At 37.7% G+C, this 27,557-nt stretch overlaps 3 protein-coding genes across 5 annotated transcripts in view; all 3 read left to right on the top strand.

Annotated features, from left to right (window-relative positions):
* LOC121520786 (vang-like protein 2) overlaps positions 1-6,455 on the top strand; it is a 34,032-nt gene extending 27,577 nt beyond the window's left edge. For both annotated transcript variants that reach the window (XM_041804403.1, XM_041804404.1), the window contains 2 exons: positions 1,055-1,298; positions 3,134-6,455. In XM_041804403.1, coding sequence (XP_041660337.1) covers positions 1,055-1,298; positions 3,134-3,394 — 505 coding nt within the window. In that variant the 3' untranslated portion in view covers positions 3,395-6,455. The remainder of the gene's footprint in view (positions 1-1,054; positions 1,299-3,133) is intronic.
* A 270-nt stretch (positions 6,456-6,725) lies between these two features.
* Positions 6,726-12,237, top strand: fcer1gl (Fc receptor, IgE, high affinity I, gamma polypeptide like). The gene is made up of 5 exons (XM_041802542.1): positions 6,726-6,944; positions 7,109-7,200; positions 7,638-7,676; positions 11,161-11,190; positions 11,385-12,237. Exons 1-5 carry the CDS (start codon positions 6,890-6,892, stop codon positions 11,448-11,450), a joined length of 282 nt encoding a protein of 93 aa, XP_041658476.1. The 5' UTR covers positions 6,726-6,889; the 3' UTR covers positions 11,451-12,237.
* A 3,339-nt stretch (positions 12,238-15,576) lies between these two features.
* Positions 15,577-27,557, top strand: part of nectin4b (nectin cell adhesion molecule 4b) — a 37,833-nt gene continuing 25,852 nt past the window's right edge. For both annotated transcript variants that reach the window (XM_041803928.1, XM_041803927.1), the window contains exons 1-3: positions 15,577-16,031; positions 24,579-24,779; positions 26,245-26,412. In XM_041803928.1, coding sequence (XP_041659862.1) covers positions 15,980-16,031; positions 24,579-24,779; positions 26,245-26,412 — 421 coding nt within the window. In that variant the 5' untranslated portion in view covers positions 15,577-15,979. The remainder of the gene's footprint in view (positions 16,032-24,578; positions 24,780-26,244; positions 26,413-27,557) is intronic.

Here is a 27,557-nt window from a genome sequence, read left to right as displayed (position 1 = left end):
ATCTAACTACAAGAGAGTCATTGTCAGGTGTGATGGTGAAGCAGCAGACAAACATGAGTGCTCACAAGATGTAGACAATGAAAATGCACAGACTGAGAAACTTCCAGACAACAATAAATCTTTCTATATGGACAGAGAGAAGTTTTACCACCGCTTAAGTATAAAGCCGTGCCATAAGTGGTGGTTTTAGGCTGAATGGTCACAATAAGATGTTTTTGTCTGAAGCTAATGCAATCAGTTGGACAGCAGGCACAATTCATACCCTAATGGCTGAACAGCTGTCACATTGGAACAATAAAAATTGCTATTTGTTAAACAGAACACAATAATGTCATGGTGACCTCCCTGACTTTTCGCTGTCCTTAAACATTAATCAAATGGGATTTTTTGTCAGTGAAGGATTTTACTTGGCAGCTTTTCACCTTTCTTGTCAAGGATATGGAAAACTGAATAAACACATTACATAAGAACACATAGCAGTGTTTGTTTACATCGTCAAAACAGGGAATTTGTGTAAATAATAGTGAGAGTGCGAGAGCAAATGGATGTTTTTTATTTATCTGTCTCTAGTCTGCAAAAGAAGTAAACTTATTCATGCTCCTACATGTGTCTGTTAATAGTGCTGTTGTCAAACAAATAATGACACTGCATTAACAGACTTTTAAGTTTCAAGAGGATATTCTTGATCATGTTTGGGGTGCCTGCCATGCAAGCCAATACATTGCCTTAGCTGTTGTACAGTTTCAAACAAAAACTATTGAACCCAAGCTGTCTGAGAGAATTTTCTACTGCTAGAATTAAGTTTATTTCCTTCCAACTCCTGGCTGGGTCTCAGTTAAAGGTACTGGAAAGCAAACACAAATTCCTCTAGGCAAGAAATTAAACTGACTGTATCCTGTTGATCATCCTTGCCTTTGCTTCTAATCCTGATCCAGGAATGAACCTGACTAATGTTTCCTAATAGAAAACTCATTTCCTATTTGATTAGAGTCTCTGCTGATAAATAACCACACAGCTGCTAGCATCTTTTATGATGTTTTTCTTCACTCTTCAGGCTGGTTGTGGCAGTAGAGGAAGCCTTCACACATATAAAACGTCTCCACGAAGAGGAGGCTGCCTCGTCACCCAAACACCCCAGAGAAGTGATGGACCCTCGGGAAGCAGCTCAGGCCATCTTTGCCCCGATGGCGCGCGCCATGCAGAAATACCTGAGGACAACCCGACAGCAGGCCTTCCACAGCATGGAGAGCATCCTCACACACCTGCAGTTCTGCATCACACACAACATGACGCCCAAGGTGAGATCAAGAAAACCGAAAGTTACTGAGCAACTGAGTCACAGTTTCACTCACTAATAGGTCATGATGAACTCTAACAATGTTTTTTTATAAGTGAAAAACAAATCAGTTTAGTAGTCTCACATACATTTCACGTGGCTGATTTTAGAACTCAGTGTTAAAATTATTCGCTTGAATTATTTCAAAATGAGAGCTAAAAGCAGTGTTTGAAATAAAATCTGTTCTTGATCATCTTCTCAGCAGTTTCAAAGATTTTTTCTTTCTGTTACTGAACACACAAAGGCCAGGGATACACACATTTATGAACAGGATCCTGTATACAAATAAAAAGATGTTAGAGGGGGCTGCACATGAAAGACTATCCCAGTTGGGGGTTTCTTACTTGTGGCAGAGCTTGGACAGTGAAGTGGTACTTCTCCTGCTACCAATTTAATTACAATATTTAGGTCTGTACACGGTCTTTAACCCTCAAGTTTCCAATCCAAGTCCTTACAAATTGAACTGCACTAAAAATTGTTTTAAAAAGAAAAAAAATTATCTGCAATTTTGTTCTGATGTTTTCCCAGTATTCATCTACAGTAGGTTGTATAAATTTGCTCAAATAAGATCCCTCACCTGTTGACATGTTTTACTACATATTCCATAATCATATTAGGTGAGCTGCATGTGAAAAGGTTATTGTTGCTGAGGTAGCGTATCGCAGCTATCACCCTAGAGTCCAGGAGAACAGGAGCATATCTGCAACAAGAAGCTACAGAAATATGTTGAAACAACAACATATGAAGCTCTATTTTAAACACAAGACATTGCAGCTAAATTTGTGTTTTTGCAGGAGGGAAGTACTAGTGAATGTCTCTCTCTCATGTGCTAATGGGGACTATATACAATAAAAAAAAATGTTTAAAGCTTAGCAAATATGCTTGGGGGCTTTAAATATAGCTGTGTGGACCCACCCTATTCTCATCAGTGTGTGGGAAACACTGGAAATATGTCTTTCTATTTTTAATAATGTGAAAACCCTTGTCCTTGAAACCCCACTGGTTTGACTAAAATCGTATAAAGGTATGCAAAACCTTAAGAACCCAATCATGCTTTAGATTTCCTCCTGAAAAGAAACAAAATGGCACAATCAGTCTGTTTTTATGATGTCATTACCTGGAAAAAAACTTAAAGATGTTTGGATTCAAAGCCCAATAAAGTACAACAAATATTTAAATCTGTAAAGAAAGACCAAATTTGCTTGTTTAGGATCCAAAAGTGTAAGCTCCAGGCTCTGGATTTGTACTTGGTAACCAAGGGGAGAGTGACTGACACTTATCTTTAACTTAACCAAGCTTCCCTCAGATACTTGGAAGGTTTTAAATTTGATTTAAAAGTGAAAGCTCTTGAAATGTCTTAAAAAGTTTTACTTTTTATTAAAATTTAGATGTCACTTTTAGACATATCTGATACTGTACCAAATCTACCCTGTCTTGCCAGGAGCATTTTATTTAGTTTTTATTTATTTATGGATCATGTAATATTTATGGCATTTAAAACAGTGTGTTGTGTACACATCCCAAAACCATAATTGAAAGAGAGAGATAAAAAAAATGGGAGAGTGCAAGATAAGGGAAATATGACTCCAAGATAAAAAATGATTGTGATTAGTTGGCAGGGAAATCTAGAATGGACCTAATTTTTTTGTTGATTGGGTCATAAAACGGCCTTAAAAAGTCTTATATTTGATTTTAAAACAAAAATTGTTATAGCTTAACACAGCAGCAAAAGCCTTTCTTTTACACCATGTTTTCAGGTATTTCCTCATAATAATCCTCCTCTTTTCTCCCTGTCAGGCGTTCCTGGAGCGTTATCTCACCCCCGGCCCCACCATGCAGTACCAGCAGCAGAACGGCAGGGGCCGCCAATGGACTCTAGTGAGTGAGGAGCCTGTGACCTCGGCCCTGCGCCAGGGTCTGGTGTTCTCCATGCGACGCCTCGATTTCTCCCTGGTTGTCACGGTGACACCGCTCCCCTTCCTGCGGCTCGGGGAGGAGTTCATTGACCCAAAGAGCCACAAATTCGTCATGAGGCTACAGTCAGAGACCTCGGTGTGAAAATGACTTCTCTTTTTTTTTGTTTCCCACGCTGTCCCCTCTTTGGCTGGATCTCACTTGTGTGGCAGGACATGTGGAGGACATATGGTCCTCCTAAATCTGATTTTTTTTTTTTTTTTGTCTGTGACTCAAAAACCTTTAAAGGAGAGGAGAGAGTCCTCCTTCTCAGACGCTCTGATATCAAACTGTGATCAGCTCTAAGATTGTCCAAACCAGGAATCAAACAGATGCCTTGACTTTACTCTTTGTGTTTTTATGTCTTCATGACTAAATGTAAAAAAACATTTTTCTAACGGGGGCTTTTTCTACTTTTTTGGCCTTTCCTTTGCTGTAACCACTGGACTACTTCACTGCGCTGACTCAACACTCAAACCAGAGGAGGGGGATTACGTCACACGTGTCACTTCCTCTTTCTCATGTCTTAAAAACAGATCTGGTCAGACCGATCTACCACTGCTTCTCAGTTCCATGTCAGTGCGATAAGTTTGACGAGGATGAAGACTTTTTCTGTTGAAGGGTGTGACTTTTTGTACTTACAGAATGTAGCATTATGTGCATTTCAATTAACACATGACTTTTGTTTGGCCTGAAAGCCAAACAACCTTTTATCTCACTGTAAAAAACATGGAAGAACATTCCTAGGACTCCACTCTTCATGTGTTCATGATTGTCACAAATATGCAGCTTTTCTTTATTAAACACTGGTGTTTTTATAAATCATTTCACAAGTTTAGCAGGAAGACAAAGCAAAGGCCTCATTTACACCTGGTATTAACAAAACTGCAGAGCTTATCATGAAAAGGATGTCAAAACATTAACCTTATGTCAGAATTAAACATTCTCATAGGGGACATGTCCCATAAAAGTGCAGAAAAAACAACATATTATGAGAGTATCTTGACGTTTTATCCTACTGAGGTTGTGATTTTTATCACATAAACTTCACAAATTTTATTTGTAAAAATGCAAACTTTTTTTTTCAAAATAGCTTAGCATTACAGTTTTAAACCTACAATATTAAATGTGAGTAACGTATCTTCTGAGTACTATCTCAAGATGAAAGAGCTTTTTACAGAGTGTGCAAAAATGGGTGGAAAACGGTGAAAAGCGGTTAAAGTGGCAAAATAGGTATAAATTGGCCAAAAGTTGAAAGTGGCTAAAATAACCTGAAAAAGTAGGATAAAGTATCAAAATGATGCAAAAAATCACTTACAATCATGCAAAAAGGGGCAGAAATGGGTGAAAATGCTTTAACATACAAATATTAAGTAGCATAAGATATGAAAACAACGGTTTTACAGTACAGCTTTTAAAATACTTTCTTAAAAAAAATTTTTTTTTTTTTTTAAATTACTGTGCAATTGTGGCACTATTGTGAACTTAAATCCAATTTAAACAAAAATAATTGCAGCTCTTTATGGAGTTATGTAATTACACAGATTGACCTTGCAACTACAGCTACATTAATGTTGCAGCACTAGTGTACATATGTGTTATCACAGTCAGGAAAATAGAGAAATTCACAGAAAATAATTCTTACCTTACACACTTTGTGGCGTACTTTGAGTCGCTTTGGTCAGATATGGCTCTTTTACACTCCACCATTGTTTGAAGTGTTTTTCTTGAGGAGCAGTTAATCAGTTATACACCACTTCCATGCTGAGTACCTGTGCCTGTGCACATACAAGAGTAATTGTACCACAATAAAGCACAGTACTTTTATCTGTGCCAGGGCCAAGCAAGTGTACAATGCCTGAGCGTGGCACAGAGCACTCACACTGGTCAAACAAACTAGACTTTAGGGGTCAAACATGCTTGAGCTCATTAGAATTGTTCGCCTAGTATGAGTGTGGCCTTAGAGAGTGTGAAGGATTTGCTAATAGTGTTGCAGGAAAATTAGCATATAAAGAAAGCTGATTTCATTTAAAGCTCTAGTGAGGAGCTTTAGTCCACCTGTGGACTAAATGGTACGTCTTATGTCTTGCTCATTATGGTCTGTACAGGTGTAAAATATGTTTTTTAAATAGCACATAATCTCACTTTGTTTTGATAGCTAGACTTATCTCTCACTGTGAATATTTTCTCTGTAAAATATAAACAGACTGTTTACGCAGCCAGCCGTGTGGCAGCAGTGTCAGATGATGGTTGTCATGTTTGTTTTTGAGGCATCAGTACTTTAAAGGGTGATCAGAAGCAGCTTAAAACTCCCCACAGGAGCTTTCAAAGAAGAAAAACCCAGAATGCAAGCATCAGTGAACTATTTTATAACAGCATATCCACAGTCTTAGGAGGAATCCATGAGTATCTAAAGTGTCATTTATATCCAATCATAGAGCAGAACAGAGGTGTAAATGTAAAGGCTAATGGTCAGATATCATTCTCCAGATTCATACTGTATCACATGTTAATACCAGGTGTAAATGGGGTCATTTTCTGTATCACACTTTTACAATGTGCACAAACAATCTTCAGTCCTGAACCGGCAGCTTCAGTCTAACTCAGCTGATTTTTATGTTTCTTTTTCTGCAAAAATCCCAAACCAGACGTGTGATTGTACCTCCTCTCTGCAGCTCCTCTGCAGCAGTAGCGTCTCACCGCCTTGTACCCCAAGCTTGAACAAATACAGTGACCTACCGCGCTGCCTCCATCACACACAGCCTTACTCTTCACACAAGGAAGAGGAACAGCGTCTGTCCTCACGCTGACTCCACCGTTCTCTTCATGGTCCTTGAAACTTACTGCTAACTGATTGAGCCACAACTTGACTCCCTGTCTGATTTCTATGCTAAATACGGATCAAAAATCCCTTTAACATTTCTTTAAATATCCAAATACGAAGCCTGTTGTGTTCATTGGAAAGCAGATGTTTTTTTTAAATGCATGCTAGAGTTATTTCCAGCTCAAATGTTTTTATAATAACTTGTTTTCTATCATTTTGAAGGTGCCTAAGTTATGATGATGCAATTTTTCTGAATGTTTTTACTTTTGAAAACTAAGTGGCTTGTAAAAAAATGTAGATTTGTCATGTATTTTTCTCCTTTTGGTAACTGTAGCTTGTATAGTGTGCTAGGCATTTTTGCATTATTAAACCTTTTATTCCTTATCTGTTTGCTTTTGCTGCTTTTTTGGAGCGTGGGAAGTTAAAGAAGTGTTTCTAAAAAACATGCAATGTATTTTAAGCTGTTGTGACATGCTGCAGATTCTGCTTTTTAGGTTTTAGCTTTCTGTTTCTCATCAGAGTATTTCTTTACTTGATTTCCTCACCACAGTTAAGATGGGTTTATATAGAAGAGATTCAGAGGAACTTCAGTGAGGGGAGGATGGCATTGTGGGTAGGCGTGTGGTTTTACAGCTTCAAAAACGGACAGAGAGCCCCGGACTTCCTGTTTGCAGCTCGATCACAGAGCTAGGCTTTTTTGAAGATCACTCTCTGACAAGAGGAACAACACACAGACTCCTTACCCCCCTTCTCAGCTCTGCAGCCCACTGGGTAAGATGTTGCGGGCACCTCTCATCGCTGCCTTTCTGATGATCAATCCCACCTGTGCCGGTGAGGACCTCCAGACTCTTCTTTGAGCTCTTATTTGAAACTTTTTTTTTGCTTTCTTCGCTCTCTTGTGCGCCTTTTGTTAAGCAATTTTTCTTAAACGCACCAGAACTTCTTAAAATGTTTGTGAACGACGAAAACTAAGATGATGTTTTGTCTGTGTTCAGAGGCCATTGGAGACATGGGTATTTGTTACATCTTGGACGGGATTCTCATCCTTTATGGCATCATTTTAACGGTCTTATACTGCAGGCTGAGGGTAAGAAACAGGAACAACACAAAAGTCATGATGAATGCTTCAAACTTAGACAATAACTATCCTAAAGCTTGTAAGGGTCCTCTGCAGCACTATACAGCTAAAAAGAAGTGAATTATTTTCATTTTTTAAAGATGTTTGTCAAAAACTTTTACAAAGAAATTGAAACTATCCTCCAGCATACAAAACTATTGCTAATTCTGCTATTAGTGAAACAAAACTTCCTCTTTATTTTCCCTGATTCTTTAGTTTTACTTTTATATCCATTTTCGTGACATTTTTAACTCATTTGCCGATTTTATAAGCGATACATTCATACCCTGTCCAACGTTTCCGCACTCTTTTCAGTTAATGATACTAAACCTCCTCTCTTATCTGGGTTTGGGGGATGAAAATGGTTTGAATCCCTCAGTCTCGTAACTTTTCTGGTCTTTTTACAGGTGGCTCCAGCCATAAAAGCGCCTGCCAAAAACTCTCAGGTAAAACAACAGCTGTTTATCTTTGGTATTGTAAAGTCAAACCCGAAAGGGCATATTAAGATTAACTCCAATGTGTTTTTGAGATGTTATATTTTATGTTTTGAGTTCTGTTTTTGTTGAAATGCAGTTAAAAGCAGCTATGTCATTTAAAAGCACCATCTATCATTTCCTGTAAGTGTGAGCTGACCACCAACCTACACTATTTATCTACACTCAGAGTTTCCACCGATGTTTCTTCACACACAATAAATGTGTCAGGACCCACTTCCTGCTTTAAGTTACACGCCTGCAGCATGATATCAAATCAGCATCAAACTTGAAGTAAACATTCAAATTTGATATCTCAAGGTATGGTTTATTGGCAATAATCTGCATGTAGATACAGCTGTTAGCATTAAACCAGCATTAAACCCCTGACCTATTTCTCGAAAAGCTGTCAGCGAGAGGATAAAATAATTAGATGCAACTTGTGAGTTAGTAAGCCACAAAGCTACAGGACTGACCCAGATCAGAAATATAAAAACTACACTGTCCTTCCTCATCCCCTCTTAAAAGATCAAGACTCAAACTCAAGACTCAGATCACACACAGAAAAAAGGGACATATTACTGTCAAAAATTCACATAAATTTGATTTTTTTTTTCATCCTTTAAAACCGAAGACAATAGCCCAAAGCACAAGTGTTATTAGCAAAAAGACCTTGGTATGAACCATTTGTATGGGTTTTATCATGATTTTAGGATGTTTGAGTGAACCTAATTTTAACAACCTCACAGCAGACAGACCATCATGCACCCCCCTGAAAGCTCTGATGCCCCCCCAAGGGGGTCCCAGACCCCAGGTTGGTAACCAAGGGTCTAAAGGGATCTGTCTAACTGTAATTTGCTTGATATGAAGACATTTTAAAGTCATTAATCACACTGTTGGTGCAACTTCCTCTTTTGGATAAACTCTATTTTGATGCTATTTTAGGCACTTTTGGCCCCGTGGTTATATCCAAAATACATGTCCTGATTGAAATTTGTAGTTTAGTTTATTTTAGTTGCTTATCTCATATTTGATGCACAACTATAATGACTTTTCTCGCAGCTCTAGACGTTTGCCAGCTTTTGCCTTGTAGTAAAACCACCTATCTTAATATGCACAGACACTATGCTGTTCTCCCAACCTCTGACAGTGTAACGGGAAAAAAAATATACTACATCTATCAGAGATCCTAAAATAAAAACAGCCTACAGATCAAATAACTAGAATATGAAAAAATCACAAAGAAATAAGCAATCTTGATATTATTTTATCAATCTGGCTTGTAACTGTTTATTCAAATTACATAACGTCAATTATTTACAGATTCATTTATTACCTCCGCCAAGGAGGTTATGTGATCGGGTGGGTTTGTTTGTTTGTTAGTTTGTTAGCAACATAACTCAAAAAGTTGTGGATGGATTTTGGTGAAATTTCAGGAATTTCAAGATTCAGGAAATGTCAGAAATGGCATAAAGAAGAACTGATTTGATTTTGGGAGGGATCCAGATCACCATCTGGATCCAGGAATTTTTTAAAGGATTCTGTACTATTGGGAGATAGGGCGAATGGCGGAGGCCTACGCTCCCCGAGTGCTTTTCTAGTTGATATAGTACCTCAACTCACCTTTATTTATCCAATAGCACCTCTCATACATAAGTCATGTAGCTCAAAGTGCTTTAAAGGGACAGACAGACAGCAAAGATCAATAAAAACAACAACAACAACAAAATCCAGTTAGGAATAGAATAAAAAAATTAAGGGAATAAAATCAATACAGTAAAGAGACTAAAATAATAAAAAGCCAGTAAAATTAAAAAAAAAAACATAGATTAAACAAAGATAATGCTAAGGCAAAAAATTTTAATTCCTAATTTTTTCCAATTCATGCAATGCAATAAAGTGATTTAATGCTTCACAATACATCCTGATAGGATGTGATGTAATAGGATTCCATACTGTACCAAAAAATACAATATGATACACTTTATTTTTCTCCTGGGTGAATTTTGTCTCAGACTCCTGAGACAAACACATATATCCCTCTACAACAGGGGTGTCAAACTCAATCACAGCAGGGGCCGGATTCTGGATTCAGGTCTAATCTGAGGGCCTAACAGGGTCACCTTTTTAACCAGAAACTGTCAACCTTGCTTCACGGGTAATAAAATAATAACGTAGCACTTATGAAAAATGATTTTAATATTCAAAAAGTTAAAGAGATAATCTTAAAGGCTCACAATCTGAGAAAAATAAATTTATTAGTTCAAAAAGGTCAGAACATGAAATTGAAAAATAATGTTTTTTAAAGCCAAATATATTAGAAAGAAAGTCAAAATCATGAATTTAAAAGGTCAAAATATGAAATAAAATTTGTAATCATGAAATTAAAAGTCAAAATATGGGTCAAAATTTTAAATTGTGAGTCTAAAAGGTCAAACTATGGGATTATGTAGTCAGAGTTTGGAGTTGAAAGTATCAGGTAAAATACAAAATAAATGGTTAAAAAGGTCAAAATATCATTTAAAAATTAGAATAATGAATCTTAAAGCTCAAAATATTACATGAGAAGTCAAAATTATGAGTTAAAATGCTCTAAGTATGAAATTAAAAGTCAGAATCCTAAGTTTGAGTCCTAATTGTGAGATGCTAAATGAAAATGGGAAATTAAAACACAAATTAATTTATTTCCCACATTCCTGACTTCTCATCTAAATATTTTTACGCCTTACTTTTTCAGATTTTGTGACTTAACAAGGAAATCATCGAGGTTAAGTTCACATTTTTATACTTTAGGAAATCTGCAGACCTCATAGTGATTGGCCAGTTATAACAGAAATATGAGATCATCTTGCGGGCCAGATTTAACTGTTTCACAGGTCGGATTTGGCCCCCGGGCCTTGAGTTTGACACCTGTGCTCTACAAGGTCACAGTCAACTTTCTTTATAAAGATCTAGTTTGTACCAAAGTGCTTTACAGCTAACATTTCAAGGAGAACATCTCAAAGAGCCAATGAAATTATTGTGACAAGACAAGATTATTTAAGACACGGATCAATGAATAGTGTGCAAGCCCATAAGTATGCATGTGCACTTAACACTTTCACACAGACTAGCACTGCCATAGTTGAAAGTATGGCAGTGCTTCAATAATAAATAAGAAAGACAAGATCTACATAGAAACAATAGTTTTATCTTTGTATGAATTGTAGGTGGTGCCAGATTTTATATGAATTTATTTTTTATCTTTATTTTTTACATAAAGAACTTTGTTCTACATTACTTTTGTTTGTAAGTATCAAAGTCTGATTGAGTTCAGTTACTGTAAGACATTCATGTGTATGGCTTTAGGGACAGAGAAGAAAGAGGAACGCAGCATTTGTTTGTTTATAAAGAAATTATTTTTACTGATCAATCATTTATATTTCTAATGCCTGTATTTTTGTTTTGTTTCCTGCAGAAGAAGCCAGTCGAAGGAGGCATCTACGCAGTAAGACTTCTCTTATAAAGACCTCTAAAAACATGTTGGGAAATTTACAGCTAACCACACAGACAGATGATTATTTTTATTCACCTTCCTGTGGGGACATCACACTGAAGAGTTCAGGAAATGCTCGGTTAGTCATATATAGTATGTGAAAGCATACTCTACAGAGTGTGAGTTTATCTCTTTGTGTCCTGCAGGGTCTGACCTGTAAGAGCAGCGACACCTACGAGACCATCAGGACGGACAAGAAGCCCATCGTGTGATTGGAGATGGCTTGATGCAGAGAAGGTGCTGAGCAGAAAAACTCAGTGTCAAACATTTTTAAGCTTTATATTGTATATGAAGTTGTAACATTCTACATGTTTGCATAGAGTATCTATACATTTCCTTTATTGTCAGTTGTCTTAATTTTGTGGCTTGCATTGTGGTTGATGATTTTATTTAACATGTAACATTTAACAGAAATGCTGTGTCCGTCTGTGTTAGCTTCTCTGTTTCACAACTCGTTTTAAACAACTTTCTCAGAAAACAGAAGTCTAATTTTATCTCTGTGTTCCATCATGTGTTCCCTTTTTCTTCTTGAAGTAACGACGACTAATTTTAAAGTGTTTTTTGTGACATTTTTTTTTCTAAATAAGATATTCTTTTGAAAGAGTGGTTCTTGATTGACACTCAGGACCCAGACAGAAGCAAAATGCATAATTTGAAAGAGTTCCGTGGCCTTATTAGTCCATTTTTGTGCCCAAGTGGGATGTTTGACCCACTATAAGGTCCTGTCCAACTGAAAACCACTGTTGTTAATATCCTAAAATGAGAAACTGATGTTTTATAATCTAAATCAAATCTTTTCATTTGTCTGCTAAATTGAAATGTATTTCCTGAAGGTATTGACCAAATCATTTTATATTTTTAGTTCTAATATGGTGATAACAGCCAGTAAATCAAAACTGGACGTGTCTGGCATACTTTATAAAGATAATCCTGTTTTTTTTTTTTGTATTTAGCTAGAGAATGTGGACACGTTTCACCATTAAAAACATTTGAAACACACTGGTTTTGTTTAATCAAGTTTTACATTGATTACTGCATCTTTCATTGAACAGTCTTTAGGAAGTCGTCATTATAATCACGCTTTATTCTGAAAGGTACGGTGGCCTGGAAGTGCAATACAAGATTAGACACTTTTACAAATTTACAATAACTGAAACGTTTTTACATTTCATAAAACAAACTAACAAGACCAAGAAACACTTTTACAAGTGACAAAGTAAACATTTTACAAAACAAAATAATACAAAAAGTTCAAAAATTAAGAACTCTGAAACACTTAAAAAGCTGGAAATTAATTTACAAAGTCTGATTCAAAATTACTAAATCTGAAGTCTGAAACACTAAAAACTTGAAACAAATGAACAAATTCTGGTACAAAATTACAAATTCTGAAACACTTCAACAAAACTTGAAACCTCGGTCAGTTACGGCTTTTTGTACATTGTCTTTCCATAAGATACCGTCGTTTCTAAATTTGTTCCAGAAGTTGTCATGATTTTGTAAAGGCGTTTCAGACCGTGTTATTTTGTAATGCAGTTTTTTTACATTTGTTTCGTAAAATGACAATTTTTTTATTTGTGAAAATTTTTGCTAATGCAAATTTGTTAAAGAAATGTAAAAATGTTTATGTTTCAAGTTTTGTAAAAGTGTTGTAGATTGAGTGATTTTGTATTGCACTGTATTGTGACGCAATGTTAGTTTAGTTTTCATTCAGGAGACTGAATGAGAAATGTTAATGAAGTGTGAAGTAATGTGACAGAGAGAGCAGGAGCTGTTAGGTAGGTTGAATCGTTTCCTCTTTACTTTATGCAAATAGTGATATTTTACATCAAATTAAACCAAAATCTGCTACCTGGTTGTAAACCCTGAGCTCTACTTGCTGCTGGTAGAAACATTCAGACTCATAATGGCTGCAGCTGCAGGACCGTCCTCTTCATCATCCTCACATAAAGCAGCTTTGGTAGGATCAAAAGTGATGTGGCCCTCGGTGACCAAAGTTGCCCATCCCTGCTCCATATTCTGCTTGTTTGCAGAATATAGAGCATTACTTTGTGTAATGTGTAAATTCTTTCATGACTTAGAAATAAACTTTAAAAAGTTATATGAATCAGTATTTAGAAAAGACACCTCTCAATTTGAAGTAAGATTTATCTGGAATTAAAATTATTAATATAAGCGCTGGTTTTTAGCACCCTGACAGAAAACAAACAATAAAAACAGGGCTAAAATCATTCCTTTATTTCAGATAGGAGCACTAGAGGGCGTCACACTCCCTCTCGTTGAGGTCTTCCTCATTCTATATGTGTGACTGACAGAATCTCTTCTCAGACAGTCAGCCTCTTATATTTACAGACAAACATCACTGCAGATGTATTCAAAACAGATTCATAACGGCAGTGAACTCTGACTCTGGGCTGTTTTCCTCCAGGCTGTTTAACAACGGCACCAAAAAAAAAAAACAACTCTAGACACTCAGCTGTCTGTGTCCACAGAACACCAAAAAGCTTGGAAACAAACTTTAAAGCACTCGTAGGTGCAGAGAAACATCTGTGAAATCAGTCTAGTGAGCAGTGTTTTTAATCTCAGCGCAGTCAACATAATTTCAGTTTTCAGTAATCATGACGTTGGTATAGAAAGGGGCTGGAGCTTATCCCATCTGTCACTGGGCGATAGGCGGGGTACACCCTGGACTGGCTGGTCTGACATACTGTATCAAGGCGAACAACCAGACACGCTCACATTCAGACCTGCGGCCAATTAAGAGTGATCAGTTAACCTCACGAGCATGTCTTTGGTGGTGGGAGGAAGCCGGAGTACCAGGAGAAAACCAGCGCGTGCACGGGAAGAACATGCAAACTCTGTATGTTATGTTCAAGGCCTACTGGGAAATCGGAGCTTTCTCACATGACAATCTTGAGTGACAGCGTACAAACGATGATAAATAAGAAAATTATGCACTTCCTAACTTCTTAAATGTCTCCTGTTGTTGCATGAACCATAACAAAGTTATGCTTTTTTGGTAATGGGCCTTTATGGGGGTTTTTCTGTCAAACGACAGAAATTGTAACAGTAAATGTATTCAGTAAGAATTTTTTCATAAATTTTATTTTTGTTATCATATCCATTGCATCCGTTAGCACCTGCTAAACTATTTTTTTTTTTCCTAAAGCAAAGATTTGCCATACAACTCAAATTCAAAAAAGTTGGGGCGCTGTGTAAAATGTAAATATAAAATGACTGAAATGATTTAAAGTCTCATAAACCCACAATAGAACACAAACAGCATATAACATGTTAAGGCTGAGACACTTTACCAAATTATGAAAAATATTAGCTCATTTTAAATTTCCTGGCAGCAACACAGGTCAAAAAAGCTGGGCTGGGTCAAAAAGAGGCTAGAAACGTAAGTTGTACTAATGAAAAAAAAAAAAAAAAACTATGGAGGAGCATTTTGCAGCAAATTATGTAAATTGACAACAAGTCAGTAACATGACTGGGTATAAAAGGAGCATTTTAGAAATGAAGAGTATTTCAGAATAAAGATTGGCTAAGGCTCACCAATCTCTGATACAACTACATCCTAAAATTGTGAAACAAAAAAATGTTTCTCAACATAAACTAATTGGCATATCCCACTATCTATAGTGCATAATATAATGAAAAGATTCAGATAACCTGGAAAATCTCTGTGAGCAAGGGACAAGGCTGACGGTCAGTACTAAATGCTTGTGATCTTCAGGCCCTCAAGGGCCACTGGATTGAAAACAGGCAGGATTCAGTAGTGGAAACCACTGCATGGGCTCAGGAAGACTTCCAGAAATTATTGTCTGTCATTACAGTTCACTGTGGCATTCACAAATGCAAGTTAAAGCAGGATTATGGAAAGAAGTCATATGTGAACATGACCCAGAACTTCCTATCCATCACCAGCATCTTTACCAACGACCAGAAGAGCAATAAGACCTGTAAGGACGATGTCGGCAGTAAACGAAAGAGATTTCCCCACTGTGAATAAAATACGAGCATATGCGATTTAAAAATCTTTGCATTCTGGTTTACATTTTACACGGCGTCCCAACTTTTTTGGAATTTAGGTTGTAAAAAAAAACGGAAAGACGGTCAACGTGCAGTGATTTGTAACATCCAAAAACGCATATTAAATGCCTTTGTCAGAAATAAGGTTATTTGTTCATTTTTATGAAAACGTGCTGGAGGGAATGGAGAGTTTCCCAGAATCTCTTGAACGCAGCATAAAAAGGAGGCACCCACTTGCCGGAGTGGGCGTGGCTTGTTCAGGACAGGTGTAGCGCTCAAACGTGTGTTTTGGGAGTCCCTACCTGTGCGTGACAACCGGGGCAGGTGTTTGTTTGGTTAATACTCGGTGTATTTTCTCTTTTCACTGCTGGCTTAAACTCACTCTACGTGTTTCCGTTTGTTGACGTCTTCTTCTTCTTCTTCTACTGCTGCTGAGGGTTTCAGTCTAAACTCAGTATGACGTTTAAAGCCTCCACTAAACAGACTCCAACGTGTTCAAGCTGACAGGACAGGAGCATAAATTTATTTTGAAGCTTTTTTTAGAGATTTGAAGAGGAAACACCTGCTGGAACAGCGTTACTATTACTGCTGCTTCTGTCTGAACAGAAATGCAGAAATCCAGAATGAACGCTTAAAAACTACAAATTCAAGAAAAAGAAGAAGAAAGAAGGTTATTCAGATTGCATTTTTTCTTTTTGGACAAAGGATGGAGCTAAAAGGACAAATGGCGGAGTGTCTGTGGCTACTCTTGCTAAATGGTGAGTTTTCTTTTACATTTATGACAATTCACCTTCACTGTGCTGACATTTAAGACCCCTGCTGCCCATTTAGATGATCTTTTTAGGGCTTTGCTCGCCAAAAATGCTATAAATGTGACTTTAAGTAAGATTCAGTACGCTAAAGCAATTATTAACATTGAATTAAATAACTCATTTTAACCCTCATGCTCTTGTTTATGCTAATTATCAAAGAAAAAAGCTACATCCTCTCTTTCAAAATAAAAGTCACGAAAGAAGCCGGAATTAACAATCACCCCAGTTGCTTTATTAACACAATAATATTTAAACATTTAATTGGTTCAGCTCTATTTGTGATCATTTAAAGTATATCTATGTCATTTTTCTGTGACACAACACACAAAACTACACAACATACAAAAAGTGAAATGCCATATGGCTCCAGAGTCTTTTTGAGTTGAGTATTTTAAACTGATTTAAAAATGTTTTTTAACAGAAATTATGAAGGCAAGGCAGGTTTATAGCACACCATTCATAGATAAAGCAGGGTAAAGCACATTGCAGAGATAAAACAGAACATTTCAGCACATTTAAAGACCCCAAAAACACACTTTTATTAAAAAATATGAAAATACACGATAAAGGATGTAAAGAAAACGAAGCTCAGCAAAAATAAACATTTAACAGTTTGCTAAATGTAGTCAATAATACTAACAATAAATCCTTAAAGGCTTTCCAGCTTGATGCTTTTTGACCTTCAACTGTAGATGAAAATTCCTTTAATAAAATTGTTTTTTTGTCTAAAATCTGCAGCACAAATAGGCTGTCTGTGTGCTTGAATGACCTGACTAAATCTGCTGTAAATTATGGTTCCAGTTAAGGATGCACTGGTGCATCGGTTTAACTTAAGTATCAGGGATTTCCACATGTAAACTAGGCAGTATGTTGAAAAAGCGGCCAGTGAGAAGGGTTGGAAGCATGCACCTTGGTTCATTCAACATAGTGAGGCACAAGTAATAAAAGCCAAGACATTTTGAGCATCCAACTCTTAATTCCCTGCAATTTGGTGAATATTCAAGCCACAGTTTTGTGGATGGAATAAAATTCTGTATTGCCTTTATTTAGACAGGATAGCTGAAGTGAGACAGGAAATATGGGGGGTGGGGCAACTGTGGCTCTGCAGGTAGAGTCTGTCGTCCCGCAGTCGGAAGGTTGTGGCTTTGATCCCCACCCCAAGTGGTCACATGACACTTAACCCCAGTTTGCTCCCATTGCTTTGTCTGCAGCATGTATTGTGAATAGGATTAGCTAATACTGATAAACAACTCTCCATAGTTGCCTTTGCCATCAGAGTATAAATGTTTGTGTGAATGAGTAGGTGTGACCCGCATTTGAGTGGTCAGACGACTAGAAAAATGCCATAAAACTCAAGTCCGTTTACCCTGGAGTCTATCCCACGACAAGTAGGCCGAGGATTATACCATCTGTACATGGGTGCCCATTTTTTCAAGATTTGATTGGTAATTTTTTTCACAACCATTAAAAAAATGTGTATTTTAATTGCAATAACCACTACATGATGACTTTAAGAGTTTAGATTAAAAAAACTTTCATATGAGTTAAACATGCCATTAATATGGAGGGATTTCATTGTATTAAGGGTAAAGTTTATGTTATGTGGCAAAGATATATATTTGATCTAAAATTACTTCATTTTAACGGTTGAAATGGATCCATATCTAGAAAATGAGTCATAATGTGTTAACAAAAAGACCTCTGCCATTAGCCCTATCTCCCAATAGTACAGAATCCTTTAAAAAATTCCTGGATCCAGACAGTGATCTGGATCACTCCCAAAATCTAATCAGTTCTTTCTTATGCCATTTTTGACATTTCCTGAAAATTTCATGAAAATCCGCCCATAACTTTTTGAGTTATGTTGCTATCAAACAAACTAAAACTAACAAACCCTGCCGATCACATAACCTCCCTGGCAGAGGTGAAATCATCTGACTGAGTTTCTAGTGATAGTGGCCAATCACAAATGAACTAATGTTACCATTTGCCTCCCTAACCACTGAATCAAAAGAGATTTTTAACTAGCAGAAGTCACCTGTTGGACAAACTCTCATGTATTTTCTTGGCAAACCATGGAGTTCTGTTGAGTTGATTGTTGAGTCTTATACTAAAAGAAATATTGAAAAACCCATCAGTATCAGCGATCAGCTGGATTTTTGCCCTAATTTCCCCTCAGTGAATCTCCGTTTCCTGTTCAAGTATTGTTGTCTGATGTTAATTCCCGCCCACGCCCTGAAATTTGTGCATTTGAGTCTCATTTTTTTTTGTCTTTTTGCATAAATTGTTTTAAACAGTGTAGATAAATAACCCAGACTTCACAGGTTTTCTTCAGTTACACTCTTTGGTCAAAGTTTGACATGTAGGGAGAGATTGTCATTGTCTTAACAAAGCTTTTATTTCTAGTAAAGAGAAAGTAGAGTGCTCAAGTCAATCTCTGTGGTCAAAAGTATGTGGACACACCGGATCCAGTGCGTCTGTCTCATTTTTAAAGCATGCCAGTTTTATCCTTTCAAATCTGCTGATTAACTTTACAGGTACAGGAGAAAGTCTCAGGATCTTTTCTGCCTGTTCCAAAGGTCAGAGTTGAACAGGAGATAAAAAGAGTTTAAATTTATTGCTCCCTTCAATGAGTTACAGAAAGACCTTAAACTGAAAGAGCTGGTCTCGTTGGAGGCTTTAAACAGGAAGTCAAATGACCAGAAGGCAGACACATCAGTCCGTATGTGATCTACCTGATGTAGTTAGGATTTTGATGGCATATGGGCACACCTTTTGTACCTGTCTTATTATTATTATGCAGATATACACATTTTATTTCAGTGTTCCATTACTACAGCATGAACTCTCTGGCTAAAATTGCCAGTAAACTTTCAGGTGTTCTGTTTCACCTTTCTGGGACAGTTTTCCTCAGATTGAATGAAGCCTCTCAGATCCAAGGAATGGAAATGAACACTAGAGCTGCCTGTAATTACACTCTGTGACTAAAAGTTTTAGGGCAAATCGGTGCTCCAGACTTTATTCATTTACAGACATTTTTAAAGAATTGTTTTTTTTTTTAAATACACCAATATTAAAGATTTTTTTTCACCAATACAGTAAGACATGCAAGCCATGGGAGGCTGTTTCCAGCTCTGTCCACTGTCCTATCTCTCTCTGATAAAGGCAATAAAAGCCCCAAAATAAATCTTAAAAAAGACAATAGATTACTCAATACTGAGTGTCTAAGATTTCTGTTTTATGTATTAAAATCATTTCATTTTAAATAATAATAATGTTGTTTTAACACATTTAGGCTGGATGTAAAATTTACATATATTTACCTCTAAGACTGGATGGGTGATTTTGGATCAGTAGGTAGAGATGGTCATCTCCAACTGGAAGGTCAGGGGTTTGATCCCCATCCCTTGCAGGCACATGATGATATTTCCTTGGGCATGACGTTTAACCTTCAATACTCCCACTGCTGCCTGTCTTATATTGGCTGCAGATATAAAACTATATCGGCTGTAATCATCAGCCAATATCAGCCGTAAACACCGTCCTATAGAGGCTGTTTATACATACATACATCGTCTGTAAATGGTCCGTTATCAGCTGTAAATATCAGCCTATATGGGCTGTAACCATTAGCCTGTAGTCGCTGTAGAGATTGGCCTATATTGGCTTTAAACATCAACCTACATCAGCTAGATATGGTGGCATATATTAACCTTTATCAGTAGTAAACATCGGCAAAACTACTCTGAACATTGGCAAATATTGGTTGTAATTATAGGCCTGTATTGGCTGTAAATATTAGCCTATACCAGCTGTAAATACAAGCCTGTGTAGGCTTTAAAGATGAGCCTTTTTTGGCTGTAAACATTGTCTTATATCAGCTTTTAAAAATTGGCCTACATTGGCTGTACATGGCAGCATATATCAGCCTATATCAGATGTAAACATTGGCATGCATTAGCTGTAAAGTTTGGCTTATAGCAGATCTAAATAGTCTATAGAGGCTTTAAAATTTGCCTACATAAGCTGTGTATCGTGGTGTATATCATCCTATATCAGCTGTAAACATCATTGAACGTTAGCTGTAAATATCGGCCCATATCTGTCGTAACTATTGGCCTGTATCTAATGTAAACATTGGCATGTATTCACAGTAAATTTCATCCTATATCAGCTGTAAAAATCAGCCTATATATACCTTAAAAACTGGCCTACATCAGCTGAATATTGTGGAATATCTCTGCCTATTTTGGCTGTAAATGTCAACCTATATCTGTTCTAACTATCTACCTATCTCGGATGTAAAAACACTAGCCTGTATCAGCTGTAAATATTGGCCTAAAATAAGCTAAAATAAGCAAGGGTTTAGGCAGGAATGACAGCCCTATGTTAGCTGATTTTTTTTCTTTTGTTTGTCCCCACACTTATATTTGTGTTTTAAAGACTGAAGTTTTAGGTCTCAACCACATTTATAACTCAGCATGGGCTTGAATGAATTTGCAGATATTAGTATTTCAGATATTGGCAAAAATCCAATGTATCCCTACTTTCAAAGGTTTTTGTTTCTATCTCTATCTGCTACAGGAGCTACAGAATGAAAGATTTTAGTGACCTTTGAATTTCTGTGCAGTTAAAAAAAACGGGTTGTTAGAGGTTGTTTCAAGGAATACTTTGGTTTTAGACAGTGGATTTTCAGGCATCTTTTCTCAGAGTTTGATGACGGGAAACATGGACGACTTGCACCGAGCCCAGACCTTATCTCACTTGAACACCTCTATGTATTGAAAAGGTCGACCAAATGGGACCAAATCCCTGCAGCCATGTTTAAAACTGATGAAAAGGCTTGCTTTTACAGCCTTAGGTAACTCAGCTCCCTCAGGTTTTGGACCATTATTGTATGATAACCATGTATGGCTGTAATGCCATGTTGCCCACATCCTGTTGACCCTGCAGCGTCTGATCTGTGTGTCCCTGCAGGTGTGGAGAAAGAAGCAGCATAACAGAATGTGGCTCCGTCACATTCTTACTATTAGTAAAAACGTGATTCACGACTTCTTGCCCAACCTGTGTCCTTCCTGTTTTTGTGCCCGATTCTGTCGCAGCTTTTGTCTCCTTCCTCTGTGGAGATTAAATTCTGACACATGTGGAACACAGGGATGCTCCAATTAAAACAACCGCATGTATCAGACTGTTATTCTTTCTTCTTGTCCTCCACCTGCAGCCACAAGTGTGATTAAGTTACTGTCATCCTGAGTGAACAGGAAAAGCTTGTAGAGCGGCTCAGTGAACCTCAAATGAGACGGTGTTTATCTAAAGTGTGTGAGAAGTGTTTAACTCTTTCACTCAGTTTGTGTTTGCCTATCTTGACTCTCTGCCTTTTCTTTATTTGTCTTTGTCCTTCTTTAAAGTCTGTCTTACTCTGAGTTTTTTTTTGTTTTTGTTTTTACTTTTTCTCCCCTCTACAGCTTCTTCTGGACATTTAGGTCGCCCACACTGCTGCCCTTGACTTAATTTTAACTTTCTGTTTGAGTAAAGCCATCTTTTTCCTCTCTTTCTCTCTCTGTCTGTGCGTCCTTGCTGTGACTGTGTGGGATTTTTATCAGTGGGAGTCTGTTGTGTCTCATATTAGCTTGCGGTGTAATCATTGATCAGGCTCATGAGTCAGTAAACAAAGAGAATAAAGTGTGTTGACCTCAGATACCAAAGGGCAAATGTTTGGTTTCTCCTCCTAACCTTACTTTTGTGTGTCTGTCCCACGATCAGCTGTAGACTTTTAACCAGGTGGGATAAAGATACAGTCACTCTTAGTCATCATTTTAAAGTCGGCTGTGATCATAGGAAGCTGATTGAAACTGAAACTTGATTAATCACACTGGCATTATAAAGGTGCTAAATAAAAGCAGCCCTTTAACTGGAAGACTCTTAAAGCTGCATTTTTGTCCTCTTCTTAATGATCTGTATTGTATTGATTGTTTTTTACATATGATGTTTTTACCCCAGGAGCTTTAAGGACAACTCCAGCTCACTTAATGCCTGCAGACACAAACAGAAACCGTCCTGCTGCTGGAAAGCTTTAACACAAACTGAACAGGTTTAAACTTGTACTTAGGTCTGTCTTCATCGGCACAGCGACAACAAATCTGGACAATCTTCAGACATTTTGCAGAAAAGCAGACATCAAAATTAAGGTTTATGTCCAGAATAGATTTACTAGTGTCTAAATGCATATTTTAACTTTTAATCAACTGATCGCACCAGTGGTGGACTCAGGATGTTTGAGGAGCAGGGGCGAAAATGATGAAAGCTCCCCTGCTGTATCGCTGGGTACCAGGACACAAAGAGTTGTCATTTATTAATATTGAAATAGTTTGACATTCTGGTTAAGATCAAACTTTTCCTACCAAGATGGAACCTACTAAATCTTTTAAATTAAACAGAGGAGGAATTGTTAACCAATGATTTCACAAAGATACACAGTGGGGACTTTGTGGCATTTAAATGCATTTACTCCACTACTGGACACGTGGCCTTTGTAGAGCTCTTTATCTGGTTCATTCACTGGAAGGTACCTTGTCACATTTTGCCCACTTAAAGAACATCCTATAGGGCATTTTGTTGAATTGAAGTTCACCCTAGAGGGTCTATCTTTGAATGCTGTCCACTAACAGATATCAAGACAGGGAATTGGAAAATGAGGCCAAATTACACAGCACCAAAAAGGTCAAATGTTGCCACCTGAGAGGGCATCCATCCATCCATCCATCCATCCATCCATCCATCCATCCATCTATATACCATCCATCCATCCATCCATCCATCCATCCATCCATCCATCTATATACCATCCATCCATCCATCCATCCATCCATCCATCCATCCATCCATCTATATACCATCCATCCACCCATCCATCCATAAACCATCCATCCATCCATCCATCCATCCATCAGACCATCCATCCATCCATCCAACCGTCCGTCTGTCCATCCATCCATCCATCCATCCATCCACCTATATACCATCCATCCATCTGCCGTCCGTCCGTCTGTCCGTCCATCCATCCATGTACCATCCATCCAACATCCATTAGACCATCCATCCATCCATCCATCCATCCATTTGATTTTTGCCCTCTCTTAGGGCATCCCACAGGGCACTTTAAATTTTCCTGCTAAGAGGGCATTTAGAAGGCACAACTTTGCACTCTCTGAGAGTATCCTAGAGCACAATTTGTCATATTTTGCACTTTCTTTGAGCCCTAGACGGCATGCTGTCTAATTTTGCCCACTTAGACAGCATCCAAAAGAGGAACATGTCAAACTTTACTCACTGAATGATCAGCAAGAGGGTACTTTGTCAAATTTTGTCTGCTTATATAAATAGATTCCTAGAGAACACATCTTTGAATTCTGTCCAAGAAGACCGCATCAAATAAGGGAACAATGTTGTTCATACATGGTTGTCAAATTCCGCCACTCAGAAGTCGCCAAAGAAAGCACTTAGTTACAGGGCACCTTAGAGGGAACTTTATGATGTCTACCTCTCATAGGGACATTCAAGATGGCACTTTTGTGATAACTGATCAAGCATTGGAGTACCTGCCCCCAGAGTCAGAGTCCACCAGTGAATCACACACACACACACATCTAAAACATTAAAAATGAAATTCAACTCCTCCACTTTCCATGACTGTTCAAGTTATTTATCTATTCAACCCAAACTTTCCGTTTAACCTGATAAACCCCTGAAACCTCTTGTTTGACACTTCAACTTTTACAAAACTTCAGACATCTCTTTGTCATGGTAGCTCTCTGAGGCACGTTACTTCATTATAAGAGGAAGATTTCTGCTTTCAAGGAAAGAATTAGAGAGGATAAAAGCTCTTTTGTTAGAGCTGATAGCTCCGCCGCCCTGGAGCATGAAGCTCCTTTGTGGACTTTGCATGATTTTTGTGTCTGAGTGTCAACAGACAAGCACCATAGATAAAGTGTTGACGGCCCGGAGGTCAGAATGTTTTTGTCTGTCTACATAAAAACCTGTCTGGAGTTTACTAAACCTCAGGCCCAATGCATTGTGGGATAGGGTTAAGACCTCTTATGCTCTGAAATAATATGGGTGTAAAGGTGAAAAAGTAGGATAGACTACCTGTTTTAAGGTGTGCATGAAGTGGGCCTACTAACTATCTGATATTGTGGACTTGAGGAAAATATCATGTCATTGGGAAAAATCAATCGGCTTGATCAGAAATCCAAATCACACAATTATCAAATAATCTTGTAGCAGTAGAGTAAATGAAAACATTTAAAAAATGGTTATCTAAAGGCAGGATCAGACCACATAAGCAAACAAATAACATGAAAGCTTCTTGTTCTTTTTGGACTCACAAGATGCAGCGCCAAATTTTACAGTAAAAAGAACCACACAAAGACTCTGTTGTATAAATGATAAAAAGATAAAGCAAAAGCAGTGAACTGATCATTTTCCTCTCTTCAGCTATGTGTCTACAGGCCGCGTTTGTGGAGCCTCCCCAGCCCGTCATCTCCCTGCGCTCCATGGCCGAGAGTCAGACCAGACTGCCCTGTCGATACCAGGTAGAGGCGGGGGAGAAGGTGGTGCAGGTCACCTGGCTGAAAGCGCTCCCAGACGGCAGCAAGGAGCAGATCATCACCGCTCACTTCACAGACGGACATACAGGTGGGCTGCAGTGAGGGATTCAGTCTTTATACATGCATGTTTATGAGCTGTGTTAGATGCGTTATTTTATTATTTAAGAAACTGATCCATAAAAGTGACGGCATCATCATTCATACACAGGAAATGGAAAATAAGTTGCACCAGATTAAGTGAGTCACAATTTCTGAATCTGTAATCCCATATAAAACTGATGCAAGACCAACAATAAAACACCCACACAACAAGGACAGCACATCAACACAAAGTACATAAACTACATTGTTAAGCATTGACAAAAACAATACATTTATCCTACTTTGTATAAGGGGGAAAAGTAATCTTAAATACACAATAAATGCATTTTAAATTGATCAGTTCATGGTGCAGAAGTCTAACACAATACATGACAATACAATAGAACATATGATTTACTAGAGCTTCATCATAATGGTACTAAGATGCAATAGTAGTAGTACTGTGGGTGCCTCCTCTGTCTTCTTTCTAATTTTCTTACGTCTTCTCTCCTTGCTTGCCTTTACCAAATTAGGGCTGGGGGGGGCAGTAATTGGATATTTATCACATGGGGAAATAATTTAGATGATTTAGATCCTTACATCAGGGCATTAGTATCTTGTGTTTAGTTCATATTTAGGCTGTAATTAACCTCAATGCATACAATCTTTAGGTTTCTCTATCCTACAATTATTAATGAAGATTTTCTTAGATGTAAACAAAACAAAATCTTAACTCTCTGGATGGTGACAAATGACTTTGTCTACTTATACCTGCTAAGCTTAAGATAAACCACAGGTTGTTTCATTAATACTTTCCCAGATTTATACTGACAATCCCATGGACCACCTGGTAAATAGATTCACTTTTTATTTGCAACACAACAAAATGATCTGACATTGAATCACAATGTAAGATCTCCATACTAGAATTTTCATTGTTTATCTATTTATACTGGCTTATGATTAAATTTCTGAGGGATAAAGGGAAGGAAGATGAGTCAGAAAGATAGAAAGACAAGATTAGATGCATGGGAATACTCTTTATCTCATTGTAAGTGGATGAACTTTGAGCTGTGTAGTGAAACATAAGCAAAGTTTCCACCCTCTAAAATTAAGACGTCTTTATAGAAAACCATTTCAATGACGGTCCTGATCAAACGTCATGAACTGCATCTTTTATTTTTAGAATTTTATATTGCGTCAAAAATGAAAAACGTAAATATTTAGAAACCTGGCAACTGTAATGACATCATACCTGGAGCCTGTCAGACAACACCTGGATTATTCGCCTGCAGGGTGGAGTGGTGACGTCACTGGATAAATGCTGTTTTATTTTTGTGGTATCTAATAGTATAATTCTTTTTATTAGTGATTATTGTTTTGATCATGCATTTCTCTTGTGTCGTGTTCATAAATAATAATTTATCAGTGCAGCTTTGTTTACAATGATCATTCTCTTTGTTCTGTGTCAGAGTTTGGGCGTTACTCCGGCCGGGTGAGGTTTGAGGGCGGAAGTCCCACGGAGAACTCAGCTCTGCTCATCCCGAGCACAGAGGAGTCGGACGAAGGCAGCTACACCTGCCACATCTCCACCTTCCCCAACGGGAACTTTGAGCGGCACATCAAGCTCACCGTCTGGAGTAAGAGTTATCCTTCTGTCTCTGTTTCCTCTGTCTCGCCCACACCTGTTTAATCCTGTTAGAGCTGCTGAAACTATGTTTAAACCATAATCATCTTCAGAGAGGACACACACAGACAAGCAGGGAAAATACAGCAGGTTTCACCAATGTGGCCTCCGATATGCAACACTAAATCGTTATTAAGAGCAAAAAAGTAGATGCAGAAATGTTTATCTTTGATTTTATTCTCTGTATTCTTAAGTCATTAAAAAACATAAGCAGCTTTCAAAGAGAAAAGGCATGCAGATCACCGCAATATTAAGGACAGAAACCAAGGAAACAAGAAGAAATATGAGAGAAAACCCCCTGTTCAGGATCAAATACCAACAAAAATATGTTTACGGTCAACAGAGAGTCTTGACTGCGAAAGCAAGGTCACCTTTAAGTTTAAGATGAGAGCAAGGGACTGCAAAGGTGAGTGCTAAGGGGTCTAGAGGACTAAAGAATACAACTTTAAAATCCAGCCTGGAGTGTGCAGGGAGCCAGTGAGGATATGCAAGAGCAGGGTTGATTATACATGGAAGGTTAAACCCAAAAAATCAAGTTTGAATTAATAGCAGAAATGAAAGTTATATGCAAAAGGAGATGATTTTCTGTGATGGATTAGGTCTGCAGCAGAAATATGGTCTCAGCTGTCAAAACACTGAGTTGAGTTGTGGCACTGAAAGGTGCAGCTGCTGTTGTAGTACAAAAAACAAACAGACCCAAACCACAGAGTTTGATTGATTTGTGATACTGTAAGTTTCATTCTTGTCAACTCATGCAAATCTCTAGTCATTTCAGGTATGTTACATCTGTGTCATACAAAAATTACAACATTCTATGTACAGCATAATTCAGTCATTTCCCATAAAATAATTTAAAATAGAAGAGATTCAGAAGAAAACAGCAACAGGAGTAGGAATAACTGTGGATCAGTGGGTAGACAGTTGTCCCACAGTCAGAAGGTTGTGGGTTTGATCCCTGCTCCTGCAGTCGCATGTCGATGTGTTTGGGCAAGACACTTAACCCCAGTTTGTTCTCAGTTCAGTTCATTTGAGTTTAGATCAGTTCAGTTCAGAGCTTTATTGTCCCACGGGGGGAAATTTGGTTTGCAGAAAGTGGTA

The sequence above is a fragment of the Cheilinus undulatus genome, linkage group 13, assembly GCF_018320785.1.
Source record: "Cheilinus undulatus linkage group 13, ASM1832078v1, whole genome shotgun sequence".
In the NCBI taxonomy this organism is placed as follows: domain Eukaryota; kingdom Metazoa; phylum Chordata; class Actinopteri; order Labriformes; family Labridae; genus Cheilinus; species Cheilinus undulatus.
The sequence above is the reverse complement of the archived record's forward strand: the minus strand, read 5'-3'. Positions and strand labels throughout refer to the sequence as shown.